Source organism: Erinaceus europaeus, chromosome 18 (genome assembly GCF_950295315.1).
Source record: "Erinaceus europaeus chromosome 18, mEriEur2.1, whole genome shotgun sequence".
Classification (NCBI taxonomy): Eukaryota; Metazoa; Chordata; class Mammalia; order Eulipotyphla; family Erinaceidae; genus Erinaceus; species Erinaceus europaeus.
Genome location: NC_080179.1, coordinates 48,634,510 through 48,659,125, shown reverse-complemented (window position 1 = coordinate 48,659,125; position 24,616 = coordinate 48,634,510). Strand labels below are relative to the sequence as shown.

Genomic DNA, 24,616 nt, shown 5'->3' with positions numbered 1-24,616 from the left:
AGAAATAAAGAGAGCAAGAAAAAGAATGAACTAAGCCTTAACACATGAACTTTTTCACTACATAAAATCTGATTCATAGCACACTAATTTTTATTCAAATAGTATTTTTAATATGTTTATTTATTGGATAGAGGCAACCAGAACTCAAGAGGGATGGGGGAGATAGAGAGACAGTGAGATACCAGAAACACTGCTTTACCATTCAAGAGGCTTCCCCTCTGTAGGTGGGAACTGGGGACTTGAACCTGGGTCCTTGTGCATTGTAACATGTGCACTCAACCCGGTGTGCCACCACTCAGACCCCTAAATATTGGTTTTAATTCAATTTTTCAGTTTTAAGTAAGTTGAATATATACAGTTCAGTGTTAATTTTAAAGTTATTTTAATAAGGTTTACTTATTTACTTATAGGATAAAATTGAGAAATTGAGAGGGGGAAAGAGAGATAAATAGAATAAGAGCACATTGCTTCACCTATTGTGAAGCTAGAGCCGTAAATCTGTGTCTCTGAGCTTGACAGCATGTTCACCACCACCTGGCCCCCTACAACTTTTTGGGCCATGTGTTTTTAAGACTGGTTTGTTTAGATTTCTTATTAATGTATAATCTCACAAATCACTATTGATTGATATTTATTTTGTTCCTATGCTTTATAGAAATCGAGGATACGGGGCCAGGTGATGATGCACTGGGTTCATTGTAGTTGTTATAATTCATAAGGGTCTGTGTTCAAGTGCCCAGTCCCCACCTTCGAGGGGTAGGGGAGAAGGTTCACAAGTGATGAATCAGTGCTGCAGGTGTCTCTCTATGTCCCCCTTCCCTCTCATTTTATCTGTCTAGCCAATCAATAAATATTTTTAAATGTGAAAAAATTTTTGGCTTGTTTCTCTCTTTTTTTTAATTTTTATTTATAAAAAGGAAACACTGACAAAAACCAGCAGACAAGAGGGGTACAACTCCACACAGATGGGATATGGAGTTCCATAACCAGAACTCCATATCCCATCCCCTCCCTTGATAGCTTTCCTATTCTTTATCCCTCTGGGAGCATGGACCCAGGTCATTATGGGTGTAGAAGGTGGGAGTTGTGGCTTCTGTAATTGCTTCCCTGCTGAACATGGGCATTGGCAGGTTGAACCATGTTCCTGCCTCTCTCTTGCCCTAGTGGGGCAGGGATCTAAGGAAGTGGGGTAATGAAACAAAAAAGAAATCAAGGGTTGCTATTGGTGAGATGTGCAAAGAAGATTGAGAAATGGGGCCAAGCAATGGTGTAACTGCTATAGTACACAAATTGCTATTTGCTATGCTATGACCTAGGCTTGAGCCCATGGGTCTCCACCTGGCAGGGGTCAGCTTCATGAGCAGTGGAGCAGGCTACAACCCTCTTCCTTCTTCTTTTTCTCTTTCTTCTTCTCTTACCACCCCCACCCCTACTTATCTGTCTCTATAATTAAAAAAAAGAAACACCACTGAGATCGGAGAATTTATTATACAGGCACCAGCCCCGAGGATAACCCTGGTGTGTGTGTGTGTGTGTGTGTGTGTGTGTGTGTGTGTGTGTGTGTGTGTATGTATGTATGTGTATGTGTGTGTGTTTGTGTGTGTATGTGTATGTGTGTGTATGTGTTATTTAGGTAGATGCTTTACTAATGTCTTGTGTGCAGAAAAATCTATTGAAAAATAATATTTTTATTAAGAGCATGTAGTGAATTATAATAATATGATTCTAGAAATGGGAATGGGTTAAAAAGTAAAAATTATAAATATTAATTTAAAATAAGTACAACAGCATATAGATAAAATCACTAATGCGTAGTGGTTTGGTTTTATTTACTTGAATATGTTTGTTATAGAGTGCCCTTTTTCAGAAACCTTCAGATGTTTTATAAGTTATATCCTGTAAACCACTTTACTAAAATGCATTTACATGTAACAAGATTAAATTAGTCTAATTTTGTCTTTTGAGATATGATTTTGGTTCTGTTCTTTTGCAAGATGATTTTGAATTAGTATATGATTTCATATGTTAACTCTTTTCCTAAGGAAAAGATTACTATGTTGATGACTGACTTAAAACTTGAAATAATGTCCATCTTTGAAGTTTACTCTTGGCATTTTGTCAGTTTTTTCCTGAAGAACTTAGTAATTTTTTTTTTTTATTGGTGATGCCTAAAGGTAGAAAGAGACAGTATCTAGTGGCTCAAAACAGTTTAAATGAGGTAACCAAACAAAGCTGGAAAATTATCTATCCCTGGTGACATACTGCTGAGAATTCTAAGGGAATTTATCAAAGAAAAGACTTTGTGTTTAAATTATCTTTTAATTCCAATTCTTTACTGATTCATTCAGTTTCAGTCAAAATGACAATGAAGTCCCTTGTGGTATTTCACTGATTGAAAAGAGAAAAACTGTCTGATAGATAACATTGTACAGGAATAAAACTAATGCATGTTCCTTTTGGTCTCTAGAGGCTTACAGAATTAATTGTTCTATTTCAGAAATATGAGATGACGTCAGATACGTGGTTGTCTAAACAGGTATAGTATAGCCTTTTAATATCACATTTGGAACACTACACTTAAATTATTCATGCATTTGTCTTGTGATAAATTTACCTCCAAAGTTATTTCAGTAATAAGACTTTAAATCTTTGTTACTTGACTCAGTGAATCTTAAACATTATTCAATAATAGAATTGGCTGTCTGTTCCATAATTTGTGATATAGGATGTAAAGTGCAGAGTCACTTATAAAATCTATTTTCAGACCTATTCATGTTATTAAACTTTCATGCAGATGAAAGAAACATCATTTTATTCAATCAATGAAAGAAACATCATTTTACTCAATAAATTCCAGAAACAATCAGCATTGCTCAAAATCCCCCAGGACATTGACCAAAGCTACACATAAACTGGCTATGTTGAGATTATTTAGATAATTTGATATTCCCTGTATTGGTCCTAACTTATAAGGCTGATTTGTGACTTATATGAGACAGGAATGCACATTATCATAATATCATATCAAATGTCTTTCTAATGCTGTCCTATACTGGCTGTTTCAGAAGGGAACACATGTAGACTAAGCCAAAGTAGCAGAACTCATTTATGTTGGTCATCTTTTGCTCCAGGCCGACTTTTTCAGATAGGAGAAACAAGAGGTAGAGAATGAGCTAGAGATAGACACACCACAGCAGCATGGCTTCTCCAGTGGAGTTGAAGGAGGCTCCAGTGTTGACTTGTACATAGCCAGGCACATGCTTTCCAAGTTCCCTGAATGGCCCTGGATGAACCCATGTTGCTACACCTTCCATCCCTGCATTTTTCCAATGTAAATATTTGTTTAGCTTGGTTTGACATTGATTTGTTTTGTTCTTTAAAATTATCCTTTAATTTATATCTCATCCCGAATTTCATCCATTGTTCCAATAATTACCCTATGTTGAGATCTGGAAATCTGTAGCTCCAAGTGCATTTCTAAATTCTCAAATATCCAAATGTATGCTAGGAATTTCCTCATAGATATAGACAAATAACTTCAAACTTCACAGGTGCAAATCAAAAATATCCTTTCTGTATTCATCCCTATGTCTTATTTTCATAAACTTCATGGCATAATTATCCAATTATTACATTCAAAATCCTTATAGTTACTTTTACTCATGGTTATTTGCTTATACAGCCTCTCACCACATACTTATTTTTTTCTTGTTTCCAGGATTTTCAAAGAGGCTTGCTGCTTGCACTATGAATCCAAACTCGTGGAAGCCCTATTTTTCCTTTTTTATTTTTTTCTTCTATTTTATTTGAGAGGAGGGAGAGATCGAGAGAGAAAGAAAAATAGAGACACCAGCAGATTTGCTTCACAACTCATAAAGTGCCCGCCTTGTAGGTGGGGACCTGGGGCTCACACCAGGTTCTTGCTCATGGTAATATGTGCACTCCACTGGTGCACCACTGCCCAACCCTCTCACCATGTGCTTTGATTTCAGTGTTAAAGATCTGAAGTAAACTAAATTTTACCTGATGCAAAAACACTGTCCAGGATCAAATTCTAGCTATTATAGGTCTCTAAAATTTTCTTAAATTCAAGCACCTGTCAATTTTTTGTCCATACTACAGTAGAAATAGTGACTTTTTGGAAAAAAAATGTCTATTACTATCAAACTCATTGTTATACTTCCATTTTCATAACTAAACAATATTTGCCTTTATTTATCCTTCAGATAAATATCAACATCCTTAAAGGGAATACAAGTAATTAAAATTGTGTTCTCTAGTTCTGTGTCACACTAATACATTTGTCCTCATACGCACAGAATGTTTCTATGAAACCTTCCTCCCAAGCAGACATCTCACGTCTATTCTGTCATATGAAGGCTGTTTTTTTTTTTTTTTTTACCAAACTTCATCTTAAATCATCTCCTCCAGCCACTTCACAAAACTATGTTAGGTACAGAAAATTTTGAGTTAATACAAAACTATTAAAATTATTAATATAGTAAAAGTAAGTGAATACAAGAGGCTATTTTTAAATACCAGCTCCCCAAATTACTATATTACCCTTAGGAAGGCAAGAAAGAAGTACATTTATTTACTTATAGGCAGTAACTGAAAGCCAACAAGATGCTGTTCAATGCATAAATGGTTTGCAGACTGCAGTACAGACATCCTGCACTCGGCAATAGAAAGGAATAAACTATGACATATATGGCAACTTCATAAAGTCCCCAAAGACTACATATATGATTCATTTATTTAACGCCATCAAATAAACAAAATTTTATGAATAACAGATTACTGTTAATAGGTAAGGGATGAAGAAGAAAGGTGTCCATTACTATGAAAAAGCAAGATTCTAGCTGTGAGAGAACTAATTACTCAGCAATAAGACTTTGTCAGTGCCATTATGCTTATTGTAATATTGTACTACACTGCTATGATAGAACAGTGAAGACACCACTACGGAAAAGTGAGTTGGCTAGGGAAATGCAAGGGTGAGGGAGCCCTGAACCTCAGTTATACTCGGATTACTTAAGACTAGGACAGTTTATTTCCCACACAGGAGGGGAAGAAGTAAAAAGAGCACAAGAGAAGGAAGTTGGGCCATTTGTTTTCCCTACAAAAAGGGGAGAGAAAAAGGATCACTTGAGGAAGAAGTAATTATTATGGTATTGAATGTAGGAGAGGGTTCTAGAAAGGTAGCCATACCTGAGAAACAGCAATCCAATAGAAAGCTTAAGAAAAAAAAAAGTTGCATAGGAGATATTGATGTATTCTGAATTGCCTGCAATAGTAAATATATTTTTCTATAAATGTATCTGTCACCTCTAAGATGATAACAGAGTATAAATACAGGAAAGGAACAAGAACAAGAACTAGACAAAGGAAATAAGTACAAATGTTCCGGAGTTGGAACCTGCACAGTGGTCTAACAGGAGAATGCAACAAGATGAGATCAGAAAGAGAATAGAGAAAACCAAATTTAGAGGTAGTTTCTAAAGGTCATCTCAAAAGCTTTTTACTATTAGTATAATTTCCCTTACTGATCTCACAAGAACTCATTGTTTTGTGAAGTAACACAATTTTCTTAATAATTCCTCTGTGGCAAGAAAAGATATATCTTTCATTAACATTCAAAAAAAGTATTTTGTTAATTTAATGAGCCACTAGAGTTGAATTTAAAAAAATCACTAATGAGTATTCATCTATGTTAGTTTGTGGAAAGCTATACAATGAGGACGGAACATTTGAAGCAAATGATTCACCATGTGTACATTTTTGAAAACATATGAAACATTGTATGTTATACAATGTTCTAGATTAAACAAAAATAGTTTGATAACTGTTACAGTTGATCAAACACAGAAACAGGTATATTATTCGTTAAAAATAAATTGCTGTGCACAATCATATCTTATGTAATGCTATAAAAGTTCATTTTAAAATAGTTCAAAAGTGTCTTTAATTGTTAATTATTCATATAAAGTATCTAAGAAACTTCTCCATTCATCTGAACACACACACACACACACACACACACACACACACACACACACACACAAACACACACACACTGCTCTAAATTTACTGTTAGTGATAGAACCCTACACTTACTTTAAAATTAATTTGACCATTTCCCAAACCATTTCAAAAAATGCTGGGCTTAATCAATGCACAGATTAGTGTGGCAGCACACAGTTGATTGCTATTTTTTTTTAAGGTTGTCCTATGCATTTTTGTATTTTAGAATGAGGAGCCTGTATTTTCTAGAGATGGCAGCAGATTTTTTATGACTGTTCCTGTTAAGCAAGGGGGTCGTGGAGAATTTCACCACATAGCTATGTTCCTCATCCAAGTAAGTGTTGACTTCTTTGTTTTTGGTTTCATCTTCATCATATTATGAAGGTCAAATTTTTGTGCTATTTTGAAAATACTTTCAGCACCTATGAATTCCAGGTCAAGTTTGTAAATGGGGAAGATTACAGAGGAAGAATCTCATCCCTAGCAAGTTACATATTCTCACAAACAAGTTTGAATGCAATAAAATTTAATGAGGCACTGTGTGATAGGAGTTGAGGGTCTTGAAATATGGAATTTAAAAAATTGAATGCAACATAGCCCAAATTTTAAGAATCTGAGAAAAATCTAAAGATGTTTTATTAAACAAATATATGTTCCTCCATTTAGAACAAATATTTCCTAGGTCTTATGAAAATTTTAAATATTTGATGTCCTTTAATTGTTAACCATATATTGAGAACTGGATATATTTTGTGCATCCACACCTAAAAATACTATGTGAAACATACAAACAAGAACAAAATAAAATTTTATGTGTCATCAAAGACACAGATTCTGTGTTCTAATTTTATGGACATTCTGATAAAAAGAGAATAGAGGTCAGTTTTCCTCTAAACTCCACGTAAATATTAGGCTTATAAAGTTATTTATTTATTTATTACATAAATGGGGCCTTGTACATGCAGTATTTCACTGTTCAAGGTCACATTTTCCTTCCGGTAAGCACACACAAAGAGAGTATGAGTGTTTTAAGAGAAGAGTATGCATCAATTTGAATATCATTATCAATAACAAATAGAGCTTCCTTCAAAATCAAGAAAATGTGCATTAAAGTCCTACAAATAAAAGACAATTTATAAAAGAGTGGGAATAACTGGAATCTTCTATGAGGGTTTTATAAACTAGTCAAGAATCATACTTAAATATTATAAATCTGACATAAGTATATCAAAGTATTCTTAAAAGGGCAACTTTTAATGTTCTTAGAACCTTAAAAAATTGTGCATTGTCAAACTTTTATAATTAGGTATTTGATTTTGCTGAGCATCCCAGTGACTGGAATTTTCAAATTCTTGTGCTACTAACACAAAGTGTAACACTTGTCCTGTGGTATTGAAATAAATTTTATGAATTTAATTTTACAAACAAATTATTTGGATCACATGTAATTTCCTTGTGCACTGTAGTGTATGCACTTAACCGGGAATGCCACCAGCTGGCCCCTAATCACATATATTTTCAATGAAAGAAAGGTGTAATATTTTTTATAGGATAGCACTACATTTTAAACAAAACTGCTTATCTCTGGAGATATGATGTCCTATCATTTGTGTATGCATTTGTACATCAGTAAAAATTTTGTGATTCCCTCTCCAACTATAAAATCATCATTCATATTAGGAAATACAGAATTAATAGAAAAATATCACTTTTTTATTTTTTAAAAAAAATATGAACTGAAGGAACATATTCACTGCAAAATTGTTTTACCCAATTAACTTCTCCTAGGTGACTAAGCATTACTACAATAAAGGCAATGGAAATATATTTTTCACAAAACAAGCCATTTTGAAGCATTTCATCTGTGATTATGAAATTTGAATAATTTTAAAATCTCAATATTTTACATTCAAGAAACTTAGTTAAAATAAAAAAAAGACAAGTGTACTCATGGGGTCCGCCATCTTTGCTTTTATGGTTCACGTATTTCTCTGGTCCATTTTCACGTCCTTGATTAAAAGTGTAAAATACTGGGGGAAATAAAACCCTACAAGGGATACTTGGAATTGAAGGAAAATCTTTTATCAATGGCATAGAAATCACTGATGAAGATTTATTTAAAAAAAAAAGTCATGAAACATATATACTCAGTGGTGTACTACTTAGCAGGTAAAAATGAATATGGGGGGGCAGGCAGTGACACACCTTGTTAAGCACACATATTACAGTGCACAAGGACCTCACTTCAAGGCCCTGGTACATCATGCAGGGGGAAAATTTCAGGAATGGTGAAGCAGGGCTCTCTCTATCTCTTCCCCTTTCTATCTCCTCCTCCTCTCTTAATTTCTGTCTGTCTCTATCCAAAAATAAATACATCATTTTTAAAATGAATTTAATATGGTCTTGGACTAAATGGGTGGAACTGACAGTGATTATGCTTAGTGAATTAAGAAAATAAGGACAAATACAGGATGATTTCTACTCATGTGGAATATAGAGAATAAATCATGTGAATTTGAAAAAAAAAAGGAGTTGGGTGTTAATGCACCTGGATAAGTATATGTATTATCATGCACAAGGACCCAGGTTCAAGCCCCCAGTCCCCACTGGCAAGGGGAAAGAGCTTCATAAGCGGTGAAGCAGTGCTACAGTTGTCTCTCTGTTTCTACCTCCCTCTCTGTCTCCCTCTCCCTCTCAGTTTCTCCCTTTTCTATCAAATAAAGTTAAAAAAAGAAATATTGTTTCCATTTTATAAATAAATTAATTAAATATATATTTAGTCAACTATATCTATGACCTTGGGAAAACTGTGGCGGTCACCCCTAGAAGGGAGTAAAGGGCACAGAACTTCAGTGGTGGAAATGTTGTGGAATTGTACTCATAATAATATCACTGTTATATCAATAATAAAATATATATAAAATCAAGAGTACATAATTAAAATTTAAAATTCTCATAAGGAAGACAATTTTATGACACATGTGTGCAGAGATACCTATACACATTTGTATGTATATAAACTTCCAAGAAGAAGATAATCTGTTTGACATTAAAGAAGAAAAGTAGCATTTCTAACGTGTGGTAATATAGAGGATAGGATAGAGTACTGATACTGGTGTGTAAGAAATGAGATCATTGGGGAGTAGGGCAGTAACGCAGCGGGTTAAGCGCAGGTCGCGCAAAGCACAAGGACCAGCTTAAGGATCCCAGTTTGAGCCCCCGGCTCCCCACCTGCAGGGGAATCGCTTTACAGGCAGTGAAGCAGGTCTGCAGGTGTCTAACTTTCTCTCCCCCTTTCTTCCCCTCCTCTCTCCAGTTCTCTCTGTCCTATCCAACAACAACAACATCAATAATAACTACAACAATAAAACAACAAGGACAACAAGAGGGAATAAATAAATATAAAAAAGAACTGAGATTATTTATGAGTCTAACAAAATTTACCTTATAATCCTTGGGAAGAAATACTTTCTGTTTCCCAAACAAGCCTTGCATGGAGTCTAATTCACTGTTTCTGAAATGTGAAGAATGACTTTGTAGAGCAGATGTGTTTACTTTGTTTCTTGTCTTTATGAATATTATAGCAAAGCTGCCATTGAAGTAGAAAACATTTTGATCTGTTCTGGTTCCAAATCACAGAATTTGTGGTTTACTTTGTTGAGAAATAAACATGGCTGCATGATTATTTATGGATATTTTGGCAATGTGGTTCAAATTAGCAATACTGTTAATGAGTCTGAGACCACTGGTTTGGTAAATGTTATTTATACCTAATTTGGGGCACACACTGGTCCATACACAAAATTTTAGTAAATATTCAGCATCCCTGTTTCTCTGTTTTAACTTGTGACAAAGGCATATGATTATCATATGGATAAAAATTTACTATAACAATTGTTCTAAACTGAATAAAGGACTATATGAAATCAAACAGAATCTCATCACCATATTCTCTCACATCATAGAAAACAGGCATGTGTATTTTCAATTCCTAGTCATTAAAAATGACATTTCACCTTAAATTTTATAATCAAATCACAAAATAGATTTATAACATTTAAAAATATTTGTGAGAAATTTTCACATACTTTAACTAGTTATTCACTATACTTAAATGTGATTTTAATAGCTGCTCAACATTTTGAAGAGCAAGTATATTATTCTACATTTAAATTAATCAATTTTAATCAAGTTTATTTCTATTTTTAGTACTCAGAGTTATTCAGAGGTAAACATCCTTGTACATAAATACTTACATTTATCCAGAGATATTTCCACAGAAAGATTTCTAAATATAAACAAACATATATGCAAAGTATTATTCAGCTTTTTGTGTGAAACATAAAATTTACTACGCAAAAATAGTAGAGTAGTCTGCAGTCTAAACAGTAGTTCATATAAACATTGGTAATTTATTACCCCTCTTTCATTCATTTAAGTGCTATAGAATTGATTGCATTTGAAGTATGTATGCCCTAAAAGTGAGAAATGGCAGACATGGAGAATGTTGCAGATGATGATAAGGAAGACAACATTTGCAGTAATTAATGTTTAGCTAGGTTTGAACACTTCCTTATTTGTTGAAAATGTATTTATCTTTTTAAGTATATCCCGCTAAATTAAATCAGTAATTTTTGCAAAAATTTTGCTCTATTTCACAATCATAATATAATATCTATATTAAAAAATAAAGCCTAGGCTACAACATTACTATTTAAATTTCTTTTCTTTACAGAGAATGAAATAAAATGTTATAGTATTTGTGTTTTCATTTAGAAACATTATCTTTTCTTTAAATTAAAATTTAATTTATTTTTTATTATCTTTAATTATTTATGTATTGGATAGAGACAGCCAGAAATTGAGAGGGAAGGGGGAGATAGAGAGGAGGAAAGACAGAGAGATACCTGAAACACTTCTTCACCACTCGCAAAGCTTTCCCCCTGCAGGTGGGGACTGGGGACTCAAACATGGGTCCTTGTGCATTGCAACATATGCGCTCAACCAGGTGTACCACCACCTGGCCCTGAAACATTACCCTTTTAAAACTAATTACAAAACATTAAAGTGAAAAGGATGAATGTGTTTCTTCAGTCTTCTGTTTTAAAACATGATTGTAATTTTTACAATCAAAGAAATTGAAACAGTAAGCAAGAGTCATGCCAAAAACAAAGTCCAGGAACAGATAATTTTACTAATGAGTTGAGAGAGACAGAGATAGATAGATAGATAGATAGATAGATAGATAGATAGATAGATAGATAGAGAGAATATGAAGGCATTTTTACCTATACCTTTCAAGCTCATCCAAAAGATTGAAGGTATGGGATTATTCACTAAGACCTTCTATGAAACCAGTATCATCACTCTAGTAGCAAAAGATGAGCAAGACATGAAAAAAAATCTACACACCAATATCTTTGATGAACATAGTTGCTAAGACTCTAATTTAAGAATGCATGATTATTTCTGTAGATGCTGAGAAATCACCAAGATTCATCATTCTCTTATGATTATTTTTTTTAATTGCAACCAAGGGAACATATATCAATGTAATAATGGCTGTATACAAGAAAATAACAACCAGTATCATACTTAATTGTGGGAAACCAAAAGCTTTCCCTCTTGAATCAGAAACAAAGCAATTCTGTCTATGATCACCATTAGTAATCAACATTTACTTGGAAGTTGTTGCTGTAGCAATTAGACAAGAGAAAGGAATACAAAGTATCCAAATTAAAAGAGTAGTAAAACTATCACTATTTGCAGATGACATGATAATATATATATATTGAAGTCCTAGATAATCAAGTAAAAAAGTCTTAGAAGTAATTTGGCAATATTAGTAAGGTAGCAAGCTACATAGTTAATAATCAGAAGTCAGAGGCATTTTTCTATGCAATTAGAAGCTAGAATAGGAACAACTCAAGAAAACAGTCCTTTATTATAGAATGAAAAAATAGCTAGCTAGCAGTAAATTTAGCAACGGAGACTGAAGACTTCTATAATGGAAACTATACTATTATTTTCTATGAAAAGAAATGCAAAAGACAGAAGGAACTAAAAAGATCCATCATGCTAGTGGATTGGAAGAATCAATACCATAAAATGTCATTCCTACCAAAAGCAATATACAAATTCAATGCAACTCCCATAAAAATCCCTGTGGACCTCTTTAAAATAATATAAAATTGACTCTACAAAATTTTATGTTGAACCATAACAGACCAATAATCACCAAAGCAATCAGGGTGTGTGTGTGTGTGTGTGTGTGTGTGTGTGTGTGTGTGTAGGGAGTGGGGGGACAAAGGCCTTTGTAAAATTTCAAGTTAAGAAGACAAAGGCATTATGCTTCTTAACCTGAAATTTTATTAATGGGTTATTGTAATAAAATTTTTAAAAAGTGTCATACTGAAACAAAAATAGACAGGTACACCTTTTTGATTTCCTAAACAATATTGGGTTTATACTCTGGTTATCTTATGTACAACCCCAAGACTCTTCAGAGAGGGAGCAAGACATCAGTTATGGATAAATCTATTTTTGCATTTTTTTTAGCCTGTGGGTTCGATAAAAGTTAACTTTTGACATATTCCATACTGCACCTCAGGGAAGGAGTTATTAAAAAAAGGAAAATCTGAAACCTTTCTTCCTGGGGAGGCCTCATGGTATTTTTAGACAAAGTTATGTACCTGGTAATGTTAGGGAAATCTGCTGGAAATCAAGAAAGACTGGAGCCCAGGTGGATGGAGGAGAAAGGAGTTAATTCACAAAGACCGGGAGTTCAGATCTCACTAATCACTATGATCTTGAGTCTAAGTTCAAGTTTTCTCATATACCTTTTAACAAAATGTAAGCAAGCTCGGGCAGCAAAAGCAGGTGCGGCATGCACAGTTAGATCTTTTTATTTATTTATTTATTTTCATTTTGTCTATCCCTCCCCAAATACTCAGCCCAGTTCCCCTTCCAAGGAGCTGAAGCTACTAGATTTCATGGAAAGTCCCCTTGGATCAGTGGAAAGGCCCTGCTAGGTAGATATAGGCAGTTGCTGCTGGCACTTTTGCCTAAGCTCATCTTGTTTGCCTCCTGTCTTACTTAACTCATCCTGTTTGTTTCTGTTCAACTTCTTTATCAGTAACAAACAGACATGTTTTTACATGCATAGAGGCATAGGCAAAAAGCAGTAGGACTTCTAATAATAAATATCTGCAAGTCTGGGAGCAGGAAACTTTTTCAACATGTCACCCTCCAGTTAGGCAGAAGGCATGTACATCCTCTCACCAAGTGGTAGCAACTTCTTGTCATTTGTGTCAAACAAATGCACGAACCCTGGTTTACAAGTTGAGAATCCAGAGCACTGTAGTGTAGAATGACGATGGTTACCTGGAGGGTGAAGTATGAAGACACTTATCTTGGAGAGATGATGTATTGTACCCCTGTGACAACCAGAGCCTTAGAGATCAATGTGTCATATATTAGTGATTTTAATCAAAAGATATCAGTATATTATTCTTAGGTAACTTATTTTAAAGACAAAAATTTGGGGGGAAAAATCAAGTGATCTGAATTATGCTATAGTTCATACAGTAAATGAGTCATAGAGCTGTGCCTATTAAGCAGCAAAATAGATTATGCTCATAAAATAGTTTTTGAGTTGAAATGCCAAGTCCTGTAACAATGAACATGCTTCAAGGGTGAAAGTATATGACGGTTAGCATTTATATGAAATAAAATTTATTCTGAAATATGCTGTTTAAAGCTGTCCAAACTGCACAGCTGTTGGTAATTTAGATGAGTGACTTCAAAGTCTTATGTCTATATAAGATGCAAAAATGACCTCCTATATACTATGATGTACAGGCAATTTTACCAGGAAGAGTTTTTCTGGTTTCTGACAAAAAAAAAAAAATGAATGAAGGCATAGTCCTTTGGAACTATTTTCAAATGAACATGTGACATTAAATGTGTGTAGATTAAAAAAGAAGAAGAAGTTGAATGTTGGTATAGAATTAAGGAATTAAAAGGTGGCATAAACAGTGCTTTTCTGTTGACCAGAGAGATTATTTTTAAATAAAAAACAGATCAAAACAGAAAAAGAAAAATCAGTATTTTCTGTTTCCTTGCAGAGTAAAAGTGAGCAAATAACTGTGAGACATCTGACATCAGGAAACTGGGAAGTGATAAAGATCTTAGCATATGATGAAACTACTAAAAAAATGTGAGTGATTTTCATTTTTGTAGTTAGCTTTGGAAATCAGGGTTGTCAGGAATAATATTTCTGCCAGAATTAAGTTTTGTCCACTTTGATCTGAATAAGAACAACTTAGTCATTTAAAGAACAATCTTTTCATTAATGGTTCACTGTGTTTTTAAGCTGAAGAGACACACATAGTGTGTGTGTATGTGTGTGTGTGTTTGTGTGTGTGTGTGTTAGTGCATGCAAATATCTACAGACACCACTTTTGAGAAAATTGAGAGAGATCATAAGAAAGTACAGTGATATTACAAACATTATTAAAAAAAACTACTATTTTGCTTCCCAAATGGATTGAAACCCTGTGGTTGAATAATGGAATATCTCTGACCAGTTCTTTGACAGCCCTAAAATTCAAGTGAGAACTCAGCATGGCAAAAACTGATGTGTCTGATGTTTGTTTCTTTGTTTTCTTTCCTGGACAGTTACTTTCTGAGCACAGAGCTATCTTCCAGAGGGAGGCACTTGTACAGGTAAGTGATGTATAAAGACCACTACACAGGTTGATTTCTCAATAGGCATTCACATAGTCTAGTAAAAACAGAATATATATTTTGGTTTCCTGGTTGGTTCTCTGTCCCCTGGTGTCATCCTAGGGCCTCCCTGCCGCTGCTCCAGATTCTGAGGGCAGTAGCAGCAGTGGAAACTCGAGTTGCACTTGGTGAGTCTCAGGGGAGTCCTCTCCTCCCTTCAGCAGTCCCCTTGGTAGAGAAGACTGGAGGTGCTGACTCTGCTGATAAACTGCTGGACCCTTACCAGCCACTTGATCTCTCCTTGGGCTTCTCCACCAGCCACACGTGTTTGCACTCACTGCTGATTTGGTGGGTTCCTGAAGTCATTCTGGTCCTGTCCTGTTTCGGTCCCAGGTGGTCTTCCTTGGTGTTCCTAGTTGATCCAGGAGAGGAGAGGAGAGGGGAGGGGAGGGGAGGGGGAGGGGAGGGAGAGGGGGAAAGGGGAGGGGAGGGGGAGGGGAGGGGAAAGGGGAGGGAAAGGAGGAGGGGAGGGGAGGGGAGGGGGAGGGGAGAGAGAAGCAGATCTGATGCTGCTCCTAGTCCCCAGTGCTGTATTATTTTACTCTAATTTAACGTAACCTAATCTAATCGAATGTGTTGTTGAGTTTTTGTGCCTGTGTGATAACTCACATTAATGCAGTAATACTTGCTTATTACTTGTAAACAAATAAACCTATTGCTGTAGATGTGAAAATAAAAAGAATATATATTTCATTTTGATGTGGCCAAAGGAGATCTGGCTCTGTATGACAATACTTATTATCAGTCCAGTATTTCACTCTGGGCTTTTTTTATTGTGAAGTTCTAGAACCAAAATGAAGATCATTTCATCATTCTTTTTTATCATTCCTCTCATTATTCCTAATTTACTTTTTCAGACATAATTTTTAAGACTTGCTGTTCTTAGCTACCCACTTCACAATCATTTACATGTTTTCCACAGTGACCTTTTCTTTATCAAAGACTTGCTTTGAATTTTAATGCAGTAATATTGTGCATATATAATTTATTCCTGAATGGAATAAACATGTTATGAATACTTAGTTCAGTGAATCAAGTAGACATTTCTCTTTTTCCCTCCTCATAGTTTCTAAAATAATTATTTCAGCCAAGAATGTTTGTTGCTTACTAAAACTAAGCAGTGGATTGAGAATGTTTTCATCTGTATTTTTCCCAGATGAAATCTTATATTCATGAAATGGGGTTAAAACTACACCTATTTAGTATTAAAATGTCTCATCTCTCTGAAAACTTTACCAGGAGCTCCCAAGAATGACTTTTATTTTGCCTGGCTGCCAAATTACTAATTCTAGACTTTACATGCACTTTCTAATTTCCATTTCACAAATCTATTTTTAAAGTGTCAAAACTGTCATGGCATATTCTCAGTGGATATTCATCATGTTTGAAGAAATGTCACCACTGATTCTTACCAAGTACCCTAGATTTTCCATTGAGAGTAAAAATGCATGTTCAAAGAAATCTAACTTCCTCTTCCTCACTGATATTCTCTTATGCATAAATTTATTGTATCAAAAGCAAGCCTCTTTTTTATCATCCTTCCCAATATATTACTTTATTATTCTTTGCTCTTTTTCCTTCTCAGAGTCTGGAATCCATGTTCTCCATTCCAATTAATTCTAAGTCAAGACTGTTTACTTTGAGACAATTTTAATTTTGGCTCAAAGGTCTTCATGAAAGCATAGTTTACTTTTTCTTTCAGGTGACCCCAAACTCATCTTTCGTAAAATGTATATTATCACTAGTTTCAATAATTAGTTCTATAAAGATGTGGTAATGCTGGATTAATTTTATTTCTTTCATTAAATATGCACATATATAATAAGAGTATTAAAAGATAAGAGAGCCAAATGCAGCCAATAGAAATATCTCAGTATCATCATTTTACTAGCCCAAAATGTGATTGGAATCACAATGACTTCTTAAATTGTGTGCTTTTTGTATTTCTGTAGTAAATGAGACAGAACAGTCAATATAACTATGACCCATACTAGTGTGGCAGACTATTATAAAGAAAATGTAGTAGCAATGAATTTCCCCTTAAATAGTTGATCAAATGTCAGTGGATGGATTGTAGAAATAATGTTATGTTTATCGCAGAAAAATCAACGTCTGGTTCAGGCCATAAATCCAATTTTTGGTTGACTTAATAAAGGGGAATAGATATTCCAGAAGAATAAAGAAACTAATTATAACATGCTCACTGTTAGGATTTTGCCTCAGATTTTTCATTCATTTCAGCAGTTTCATAATCTAAATAATGAAGAAATGCCAATCTAAATCTCTAAAGAACTGGATCTGAAGTTATGCATAAAGAAATAGAAATAGAAATGGCTTTAAATTCTAGTCATGTTGGGCCTGGCAGTGACACTGTTGGTTGAGCACATTTTATTGTTTGCAAGGAACTAGGTTCAAGCCTCCACTTCCTACCTGCAGTAGAGAAAGCTTTATGAGTGATGAAGTGATGCTACCATTGTCTCTCATTCCCTTTCTTTTTCTAACTCCCCCATGCCCTTTTAATATCTCCTTGTCCTATCAAATAGAAGATAAGTAACAAATATAAAAATAATCCAGGGCCAGGTAGTGGCACATCTGATTAAGTGCACATATTACAGTGCTCAAGGCCATGGTTTCAAGCCCCTGTTCCCCACCTGCAGGGGGAAAGCTTCCTAAGTGATGAAGCAGGGCTGCAGGTGTCTCTCTTTCTCTCTTTGTATCCCCTCTCATTTTGTTTCTATCTCTAGCCAATAATAAATAAATAAACAATAATAAATTAAAACATAATAATTCTAGTTGTGTTGCTAAATAATTGCAGCTATTATGTATTCTTTGTGGTGATAGCACAATATCTTGAAAATAGTAAACTGAGTTACGTATTGAAAACCATGTAAAAGGCAGATGCTATTTACCTGTCTTCACATCTAGATTTCATAATTTAAAAAACACTTATAATTTCCTTGTAAGTTATCATAGTGTGAAACTAGCTAATATGTTTGCCTAATTTTTAAAAATTGTCTTGACTAGTAAAGGGGATTTTTGGATTATAACTTGTTTGAAATATTTCACTTATAGAATTATGACTTTGATGATTACATTTAACATTTAGCCTTAATTGCTTCTTGTATCTGATACAACACCCCTGTTCCCATTCCCATCCCAGAAGTATATTACATACAAATAAGAATCAGTATGGTTGTGATTTATTTACCAAGGTATGGCCAAAAAATGTATTACGCTAAAATTAAATTGAGACTGTTTTTCCAATGAGTTTTTTTTAATATTTTAATTATTTATTTAAATGAGAGAGATACAGAGAGAAAGACTAGAATACTGCTCAGCTCTGGATTATAGTAGTGCTGGGGACTGAATTGGGGACATTTAAATGTCAGTCATGAATGTCTTTTGCATAATCATTATGCTGTCTATGCAGTCCCCTCAACCAAGTATTTTTTTAAGATTTTTTAAATTTTATTTTTATTTTATTTATTTTCCCTTTTGTTGCCCTTGTTTTATCGTTGTGGTTATTATTGTTGCTGTTATTTATATCCTTGTTGGATAGGACAGAGAGAAATGGAGAGAGGAGGGGAAGACAGAGAGGGCGAGAGAAAGACACTTGCAGATCTGCTTAACTGCCTGTGAAGGGACTCCCCTGCAGGTGGGGAGCTGGGGGCTAGAACTGGGATCCCTACACTGGTCCTTGTACTTCGTGCCATGTGCACTTAACCTGCTTTGCTACCGCCCAACTCACTAGACCAAGTATTTTTAATATATTGTCTCCAGCATTTCCATCTACTAACTTAGATAATCTTAGTGTGTATTATCATTTAATAAATAAATAGTTCTCTATATGAAATTGACTCTTAGGAATTAATTCATTCTCATTGTCCTGGAACACCATATTTGTAAAATTTAGAGATGACTGCTTTACCCATTATCTTCATGACCTTTTAAAATATGTGTGCTCAACATATATATCATATGGAAATAACTTTATTGAGAATTTCAGTTCAGATGTTTAATGGGAAAAATAACATTAATAACAAACTCTGATGTGTAGAAATTCCAATGTAGTAATTATTGATATTACTGTGGCTTATGAAATATTTGCTATTTTAACTGAAACTTATTAGAAATAATAAACTAGTCTCTGTGCACAATTCTTTTAAGGGGCCAGGTGGTGGCACACCTGGTTGTATACGCATGTTACAATACACAAGGACTCAGATTCAAGTCCCTTTTCCCCACCTGCAAAGGGAAAGCTTTAAGAATAGTGAAGCAGTGTTGCAGGTATCTCTCTGTCTTTCCCCCTCTCTTTCACCCCCTTCCCTCTTGATTTCTGGCTGTCTCTATCCAATAAATAAATAAAGATAACTAAAAATACTCTAAAAGTAGAAAATATATAAAAATATTTTAAATGATTATATATATATATATATATATATATATATATATATATATATATATATATATATATATATATATATATAACCAGCCCTGCATTCCTGGGATAATCCCACTTGGTCGTGATGAACAATCTTTTTTATATACTGCTGTATCTGGTTGGCTAGGATCTTGTTCAATATTTTGGCATCTATGTTCATCAGAGATACTGGTCTGTAGTTTTCCTTTTTTGTTGTGTCCCTATCTGCTTTTGGTATCAGGGTGATATTGGCTTAATAAAAGGTGGAAAGGAGTGTTCCTGTTTCTTCTAACTTTTGGAAGAGCTTTAGAAGTATAGGTATTAACTGTTTCCTGAGGCTTTGTAGAATTTGTTTGTAAAGCCATCTGGTCTAGGACTTTTGTTGTAGGGAAGATTCTTGATAACTTTCAATTTCTGTCTGTTATTGGTTTATTTAGGTTTTGTAGGTCTTCTTGATTTAGTTTTGGAATCAATATGTTTCTAGGAATTCTTCCATTTCTTACATATTCTCTAGCTTGATGACATAGTTGTTTATAAAAGCTTCGAATGATTTTTTGGATTTCTGCTGTATTTGTTGTGATATCTCCTCTATCATTTCCAATTCTATTGATTTGAGTCTTCTCCCCCCACCCTTTTTTGTGAGTTTGGCTAGGGGGTTGTCAATTGTTTGATTTTTCAAAAAAATCAACATTTGTCTTCATTGATATTTTGAATGGTTTTCTTATTTTCGATGTTGTTTATTTCTGCTCTAGTTTTAGTAATTTCAGTCCTTCTGGTTGCTTTAGGGTTTCTTTGTTCCTCTTCTTCTAAGTCCTTAAGGCATGTGGTGAAGTCGTTTATTTGAGCTTTTGCTTGTTCTCTAATGTGTATAGCTGAGTTTCCCTCTCAGTACTGCTTTAGCTGTGTCCCAAGTATTTTGATAGTTTCTGTCTTCATTTTCATGTTTCCAGGAAGCTTTGAATTTCATGCTTGAGTGCCTTTTGAACCAGCAGTTCTTAAGCAGCATATTGTTGAGTTTCCAAATTTTGTGACTTTTAGTAATTCTCTATTTGTTGTTGAATGTTAGCTTTACTCCAGTGTGGTCTGAGCAGATGCTTGTGATGATTTCAATGTTATTGAATTTTTTTATACTGTCTTTGCAGCCTAATGTGTGGTCTATCCTTGAGGATGTTCTGTGTGGATTTTAAAAGAATGTGTAGTCCAGTTTTTTGGGGTGAAAAACTCTGAAAATGTCCAGGAGGTCTAGTCTGTCCATTCTCTTTGATGAATTCTCTTGTTTCTTTGTTTCTGTGCCTCGTTGATATGCCTCAGTGTGAGAGTGGGGTATTGAAGACTCCCTCTATTACTGTATTTTGTGACATATTGTTGTTCATAAAAGCTTCACAGGATTTTTTAGATTTCTGTCGTGTCTTTTGTGACATCTCCTGTTGATGTATTTTTATAGTTCTTTCAGTAGGTGTTTGATGTATTTAGATAGGCCCTCATTAGGTGCATAGATATAATTATTAAATCTTCTTGATTGATTGGTCCTCTGATCATTAGGTCATTATCATCATCTTGCCTATCTTATATTACTTTATTTAATTTAAAGTATGTGTCAGAGATGAGAATGGATGTTCCTGCCTTTTTTGTGGTACAAGAAAAATATAAGGTTAGCTTGCAGTGAATTCAGTTTATAAGCATCCATATAGATGAATATTACTTCAATTTTACTACACCAAACAAAAGTGTGTATATTTTAACATTAGTTTTGGAAATTGATTTTTCATTTATATGTTGAGTCATAATTTACAAAGTAAATGATGTTCCTGCTTCTATTCATATAGAGATGGCACATACTCAACTAGCTGAAATAGAGATATTTCTCAGTTCCTTTTTCTTTCTTCAGTGCTTCTACTGAAGGATTATTGAATCGGCATTGCATTTCATGTAATTTCATGAAAGAAGAGTGTACATATTTTGGTGCAAGTTTTAGTCCCATGAATCAACATTTCTTATTACTCTGTGAAGGTAAGATAATATATATCTAATGAAATTTTCTGAACTAACAATAGTTTCTATAACTATTCTATATCAAGTTCTATGGCTTGGTGTTCTTAATTTGCAATTTTGAAAAGTTATAAACTATGGATTTTCTGAGATGAAAATTACACTCATAAACTTAAATGAAAAGTAGGAATTGGTAATAAATCAATGTGTACACATCACCAATAAGAGATCAGAGACCATAAACCTTTTTTAAAAAATAAGGTCTGTGACATCAACAAAGTCATGTTACCATTATAAACTAATTTATCTAGTCTTTTGGAAAAGCAGCAGTAATTTAAATAATTATTAAGAGGTTTAAAACCTGAAGAAATTTATTTTAAAATTTTTATTTATTTATTTATTCCCTTTTGTTGCCCTTGGTTTATTGTTGTAGTTATTGTTGTTTTTGTTATTGATGTTGTTGTTGGATAGGACAGAGAGAAATGGAGAGAGGAGGGGAAGAGAGGGGGAGAGAGAGGAAGAGAAAGATAGACACCTGAAGACCTACTTCACTGCTTGTGAAGTGATTTCCCTGCAGGTGGGGAGCCAGGGGCTCTAACCGGGATCTTTCTGCTGGTCCTTGTGCTTTGCGCTATGTGCGCTTAACCCACTGCACTACTGCCCGACTCCCATCTGAAGAAATTTAATTCTCTGGGTCTAACCTGCTTTAAAACTGAGAACTTGTGTGTACCTCAACTGCTTCTTCTATTTGATGGCCTATTCTATAGCTTTATGTTTTTATCTGATACCTCTAGGTTATATTAATAGCACTCACTATCCCCTTAAGAAAATTCCTTATTTCCCAAAAATAAAAATGGACTAATGTGCTTTGATATGATAGATTGAGTGCTACCACATCATTTAACACTGTAAGTTGTTCTGTGTCAAGACTCCCCTCTTTTAGTTTTCTCTTGATGTCTGAAGTAGAGTAGTAGCAAAAAAAAAAATTATTTAAAGACAGCAGAAGACAGTCATATATGGCCTCTATATAAGAGTTCTTTGATGAAGTGACATTTATAAGAACAGAACAACAGAACTAGTCAGTTTTTTTAATTTAAATTTAAAACATTTGAAGATCTTAGTGAATATATACTTTTCAAACCAATACATAATTTTGCCTAAACTTTTTTTATGGATGAAACCTTTCTAATATGCAAATAGTTTTCCATTATTAGTGGGTAGGAAATCTGATTTAATTGCAGGTGAATATATGATGGATAAAAGGTCATTGAAATATACTTTTGAACATCAGTGATTAGTCTATGAAAAACATGCAGATTGAACAAGGCACATAGATTAAAATCATAGACATAAGTGTCCTGGGAGGTGTCACCGTGAATAGGGCAGTGAAGGTCTTGAGTTTGATCCCTGGCATTGAATGTGATAGAGTGATACCCTGGTTTCCTTTCTCCCTCTACTTCTGCCTTTAATAAACATTTTTAAAAGCTATAAATATATATACACACCTATCAACTGTTCTGGAGAGGTGGAGATATTAACAATGTTCTCTGAAATAATGTATTTCATTACCTTTTCTTTTTAAATGTAAATTTTATTCTTGGTGATTTTATATTATTTTACAAAATCATGAGATTTCAAGGTATGCCTTCAAACATATTTATGTGAGTATGTAATTCACTGCGACCCTCCCCCAACCAAAGTCTTGTGCCTTTTACCCCTTTCCTTCTGATGATCAGCTCTTACGAACTTACAAAGTGTAAGAGTGATTTTTAAGTAAAAATCCTAGGAGAGGAATGAAATGAACTATCAGCTTTCTTTTTAGTTATACTGTACCTATGAAATTACTCCACTGGGAAAATTTGCATGTCATCATATAGTCTTTCTGTTATTGTTTAGATGTCTTTAAAATTTTTATATATGTATTTTTTAATCTAGGTCCGGGAATCCCACTGGTCAGCTTACATAGTACAGACAACCCATCAAGTAAGTACATGACAAAAGTAATGTGGAATAGTCATAGTTGGCATAAATCTATCATGTCTTGTATTTTATGAGACCTTCAAAGGTATCTCCAGTATCATCAGGTAGACCTTATGTATGTGGTAGAAGCATTAAAACAAGTGGTTAAGCAATGTTACAGTTGGCATTGCTTATAAGAACTTTAAATTGTATGTCTATTATATTAACATTGAATAAAAAAATTTATTGATACGGCAATATTAGATACACGTAGATGACTGACCTCTCAGAGACCTGGCTAATTCTTCCCTGAGCCTCATAGAGATTATTCCTGAAGACTAACATATTTATGTACTTTTGGATAGTAAGAAAAATATATATCTTTTCATTTTCCATTATAGTAGTTCTAGATATTCATAGCTTTCAGTTTCACATAATCATTGACTGAACTTTTCATCATAGAGTTAAACACTAACTTTATTAAGTATTATGCCAAAGGTTGAGGGCACTTTGAAAGTAAGATATTATAAGAATTACTAGTAGTGTATATCAGTAAAGATGTGATTGACTTTCTATTAAGAATGAACGATGGCCAAATTATTTCTTGCCTCCTTCCATCTTTATTCTTTCTTTGGTCTATAAACTATACTTTACTGGGACCAGGTGGTGGCGCACCTGGTTAAGTGCTCACATTACAGTGCTCAAAGACCCAGGTTTAAGCCCCTGGCACCTACCCACAGGGGGAAAGCTTCATGAGTGATGAAGCAGGGCAGTAGGTATTTCTCTGTCTCTTTCCTTCTCTATCTCCACCTCCCTCTCAGTTTCTCTCTGTCACCATACAATAATAAATAAATAAAAATATTTTTAAAAAGGAAAACTATACTTAATCAAAACTTTTATGACATAATATTGGCTACCATAATCTGTCTATGGGCTTTGTTATAAAGAGTAATTTCTTTCTTTCTTTCTTTCTTTCTTTCTTTCTTCCTTCCTTCCTTCCTTCCTTCCTTCCTTCCTTCCTTCTTTCCTTTCCTTTCCTCTTTCTTTCTTTCTTTCTTTCTTTCTTTCTTTCTTTCTTTCTTTCTTTCTTTTGTTGTACTCTAATCTTACTTTATTAGCAAATGCAGATTAAGAGTTTGGTTTTTTTTGTTATTACATGGGTGCATTTCCACATTTCCTTAAGACAATTATCAGTGAAGAAGGTGACTTCATAATCCTTGAAAGCTGAGTAGTATTCTATTGTGTATATATGCCACAGCTTTCTTAGCCACTTATCTGTTGTGGGACACACAGATTGCTACCAGGTTTCAACTGAAATCACCTTCTTTACCTCACCTTGGATGGAGCTTTGAAGGAATCATGTTGAGCAAGATAAGCCAGAAAGAGAAGGATGAATATGGGATGATCTTACTAATGGGCAGAATTGAAGAAACAAGA

The 24,616-nt window shown here is 34.2% G+C and overlaps 1 protein-coding gene across 3 annotated transcripts in view; it reads left to right on the top strand.

The window, feature by feature from the left end:
• DPP10 (dipeptidyl peptidase like 10) overlaps positions 1–24,616 on the top strand; it is a 737,074-nt gene that overhangs the window by 639,696 nt on the left and 72,762 nt on the right. For all 3 annotated transcript variants that reach the window (XM_060178018.1, XM_060178015.1, XM_060178016.1), the window contains 6 exons: positions 2,498–2,536; positions 6,251–6,358; positions 14,151–14,242; positions 14,704–14,751; positions 21,120–21,241; positions 23,156–23,203. In XM_060178018.1, coding sequence (XP_060034001.1) covers positions 2,498–2,536; positions 6,251–6,358; positions 14,151–14,242; positions 14,704–14,751; positions 21,120–21,241; positions 23,156–23,203 — 457 coding nt within the window. The remainder of the gene's footprint in view (positions 1–2,497; positions 2,537–6,250; positions 6,359–14,150; positions 14,243–14,703; positions 14,752–21,119; positions 21,242–23,155; positions 23,204–24,616) is intronic.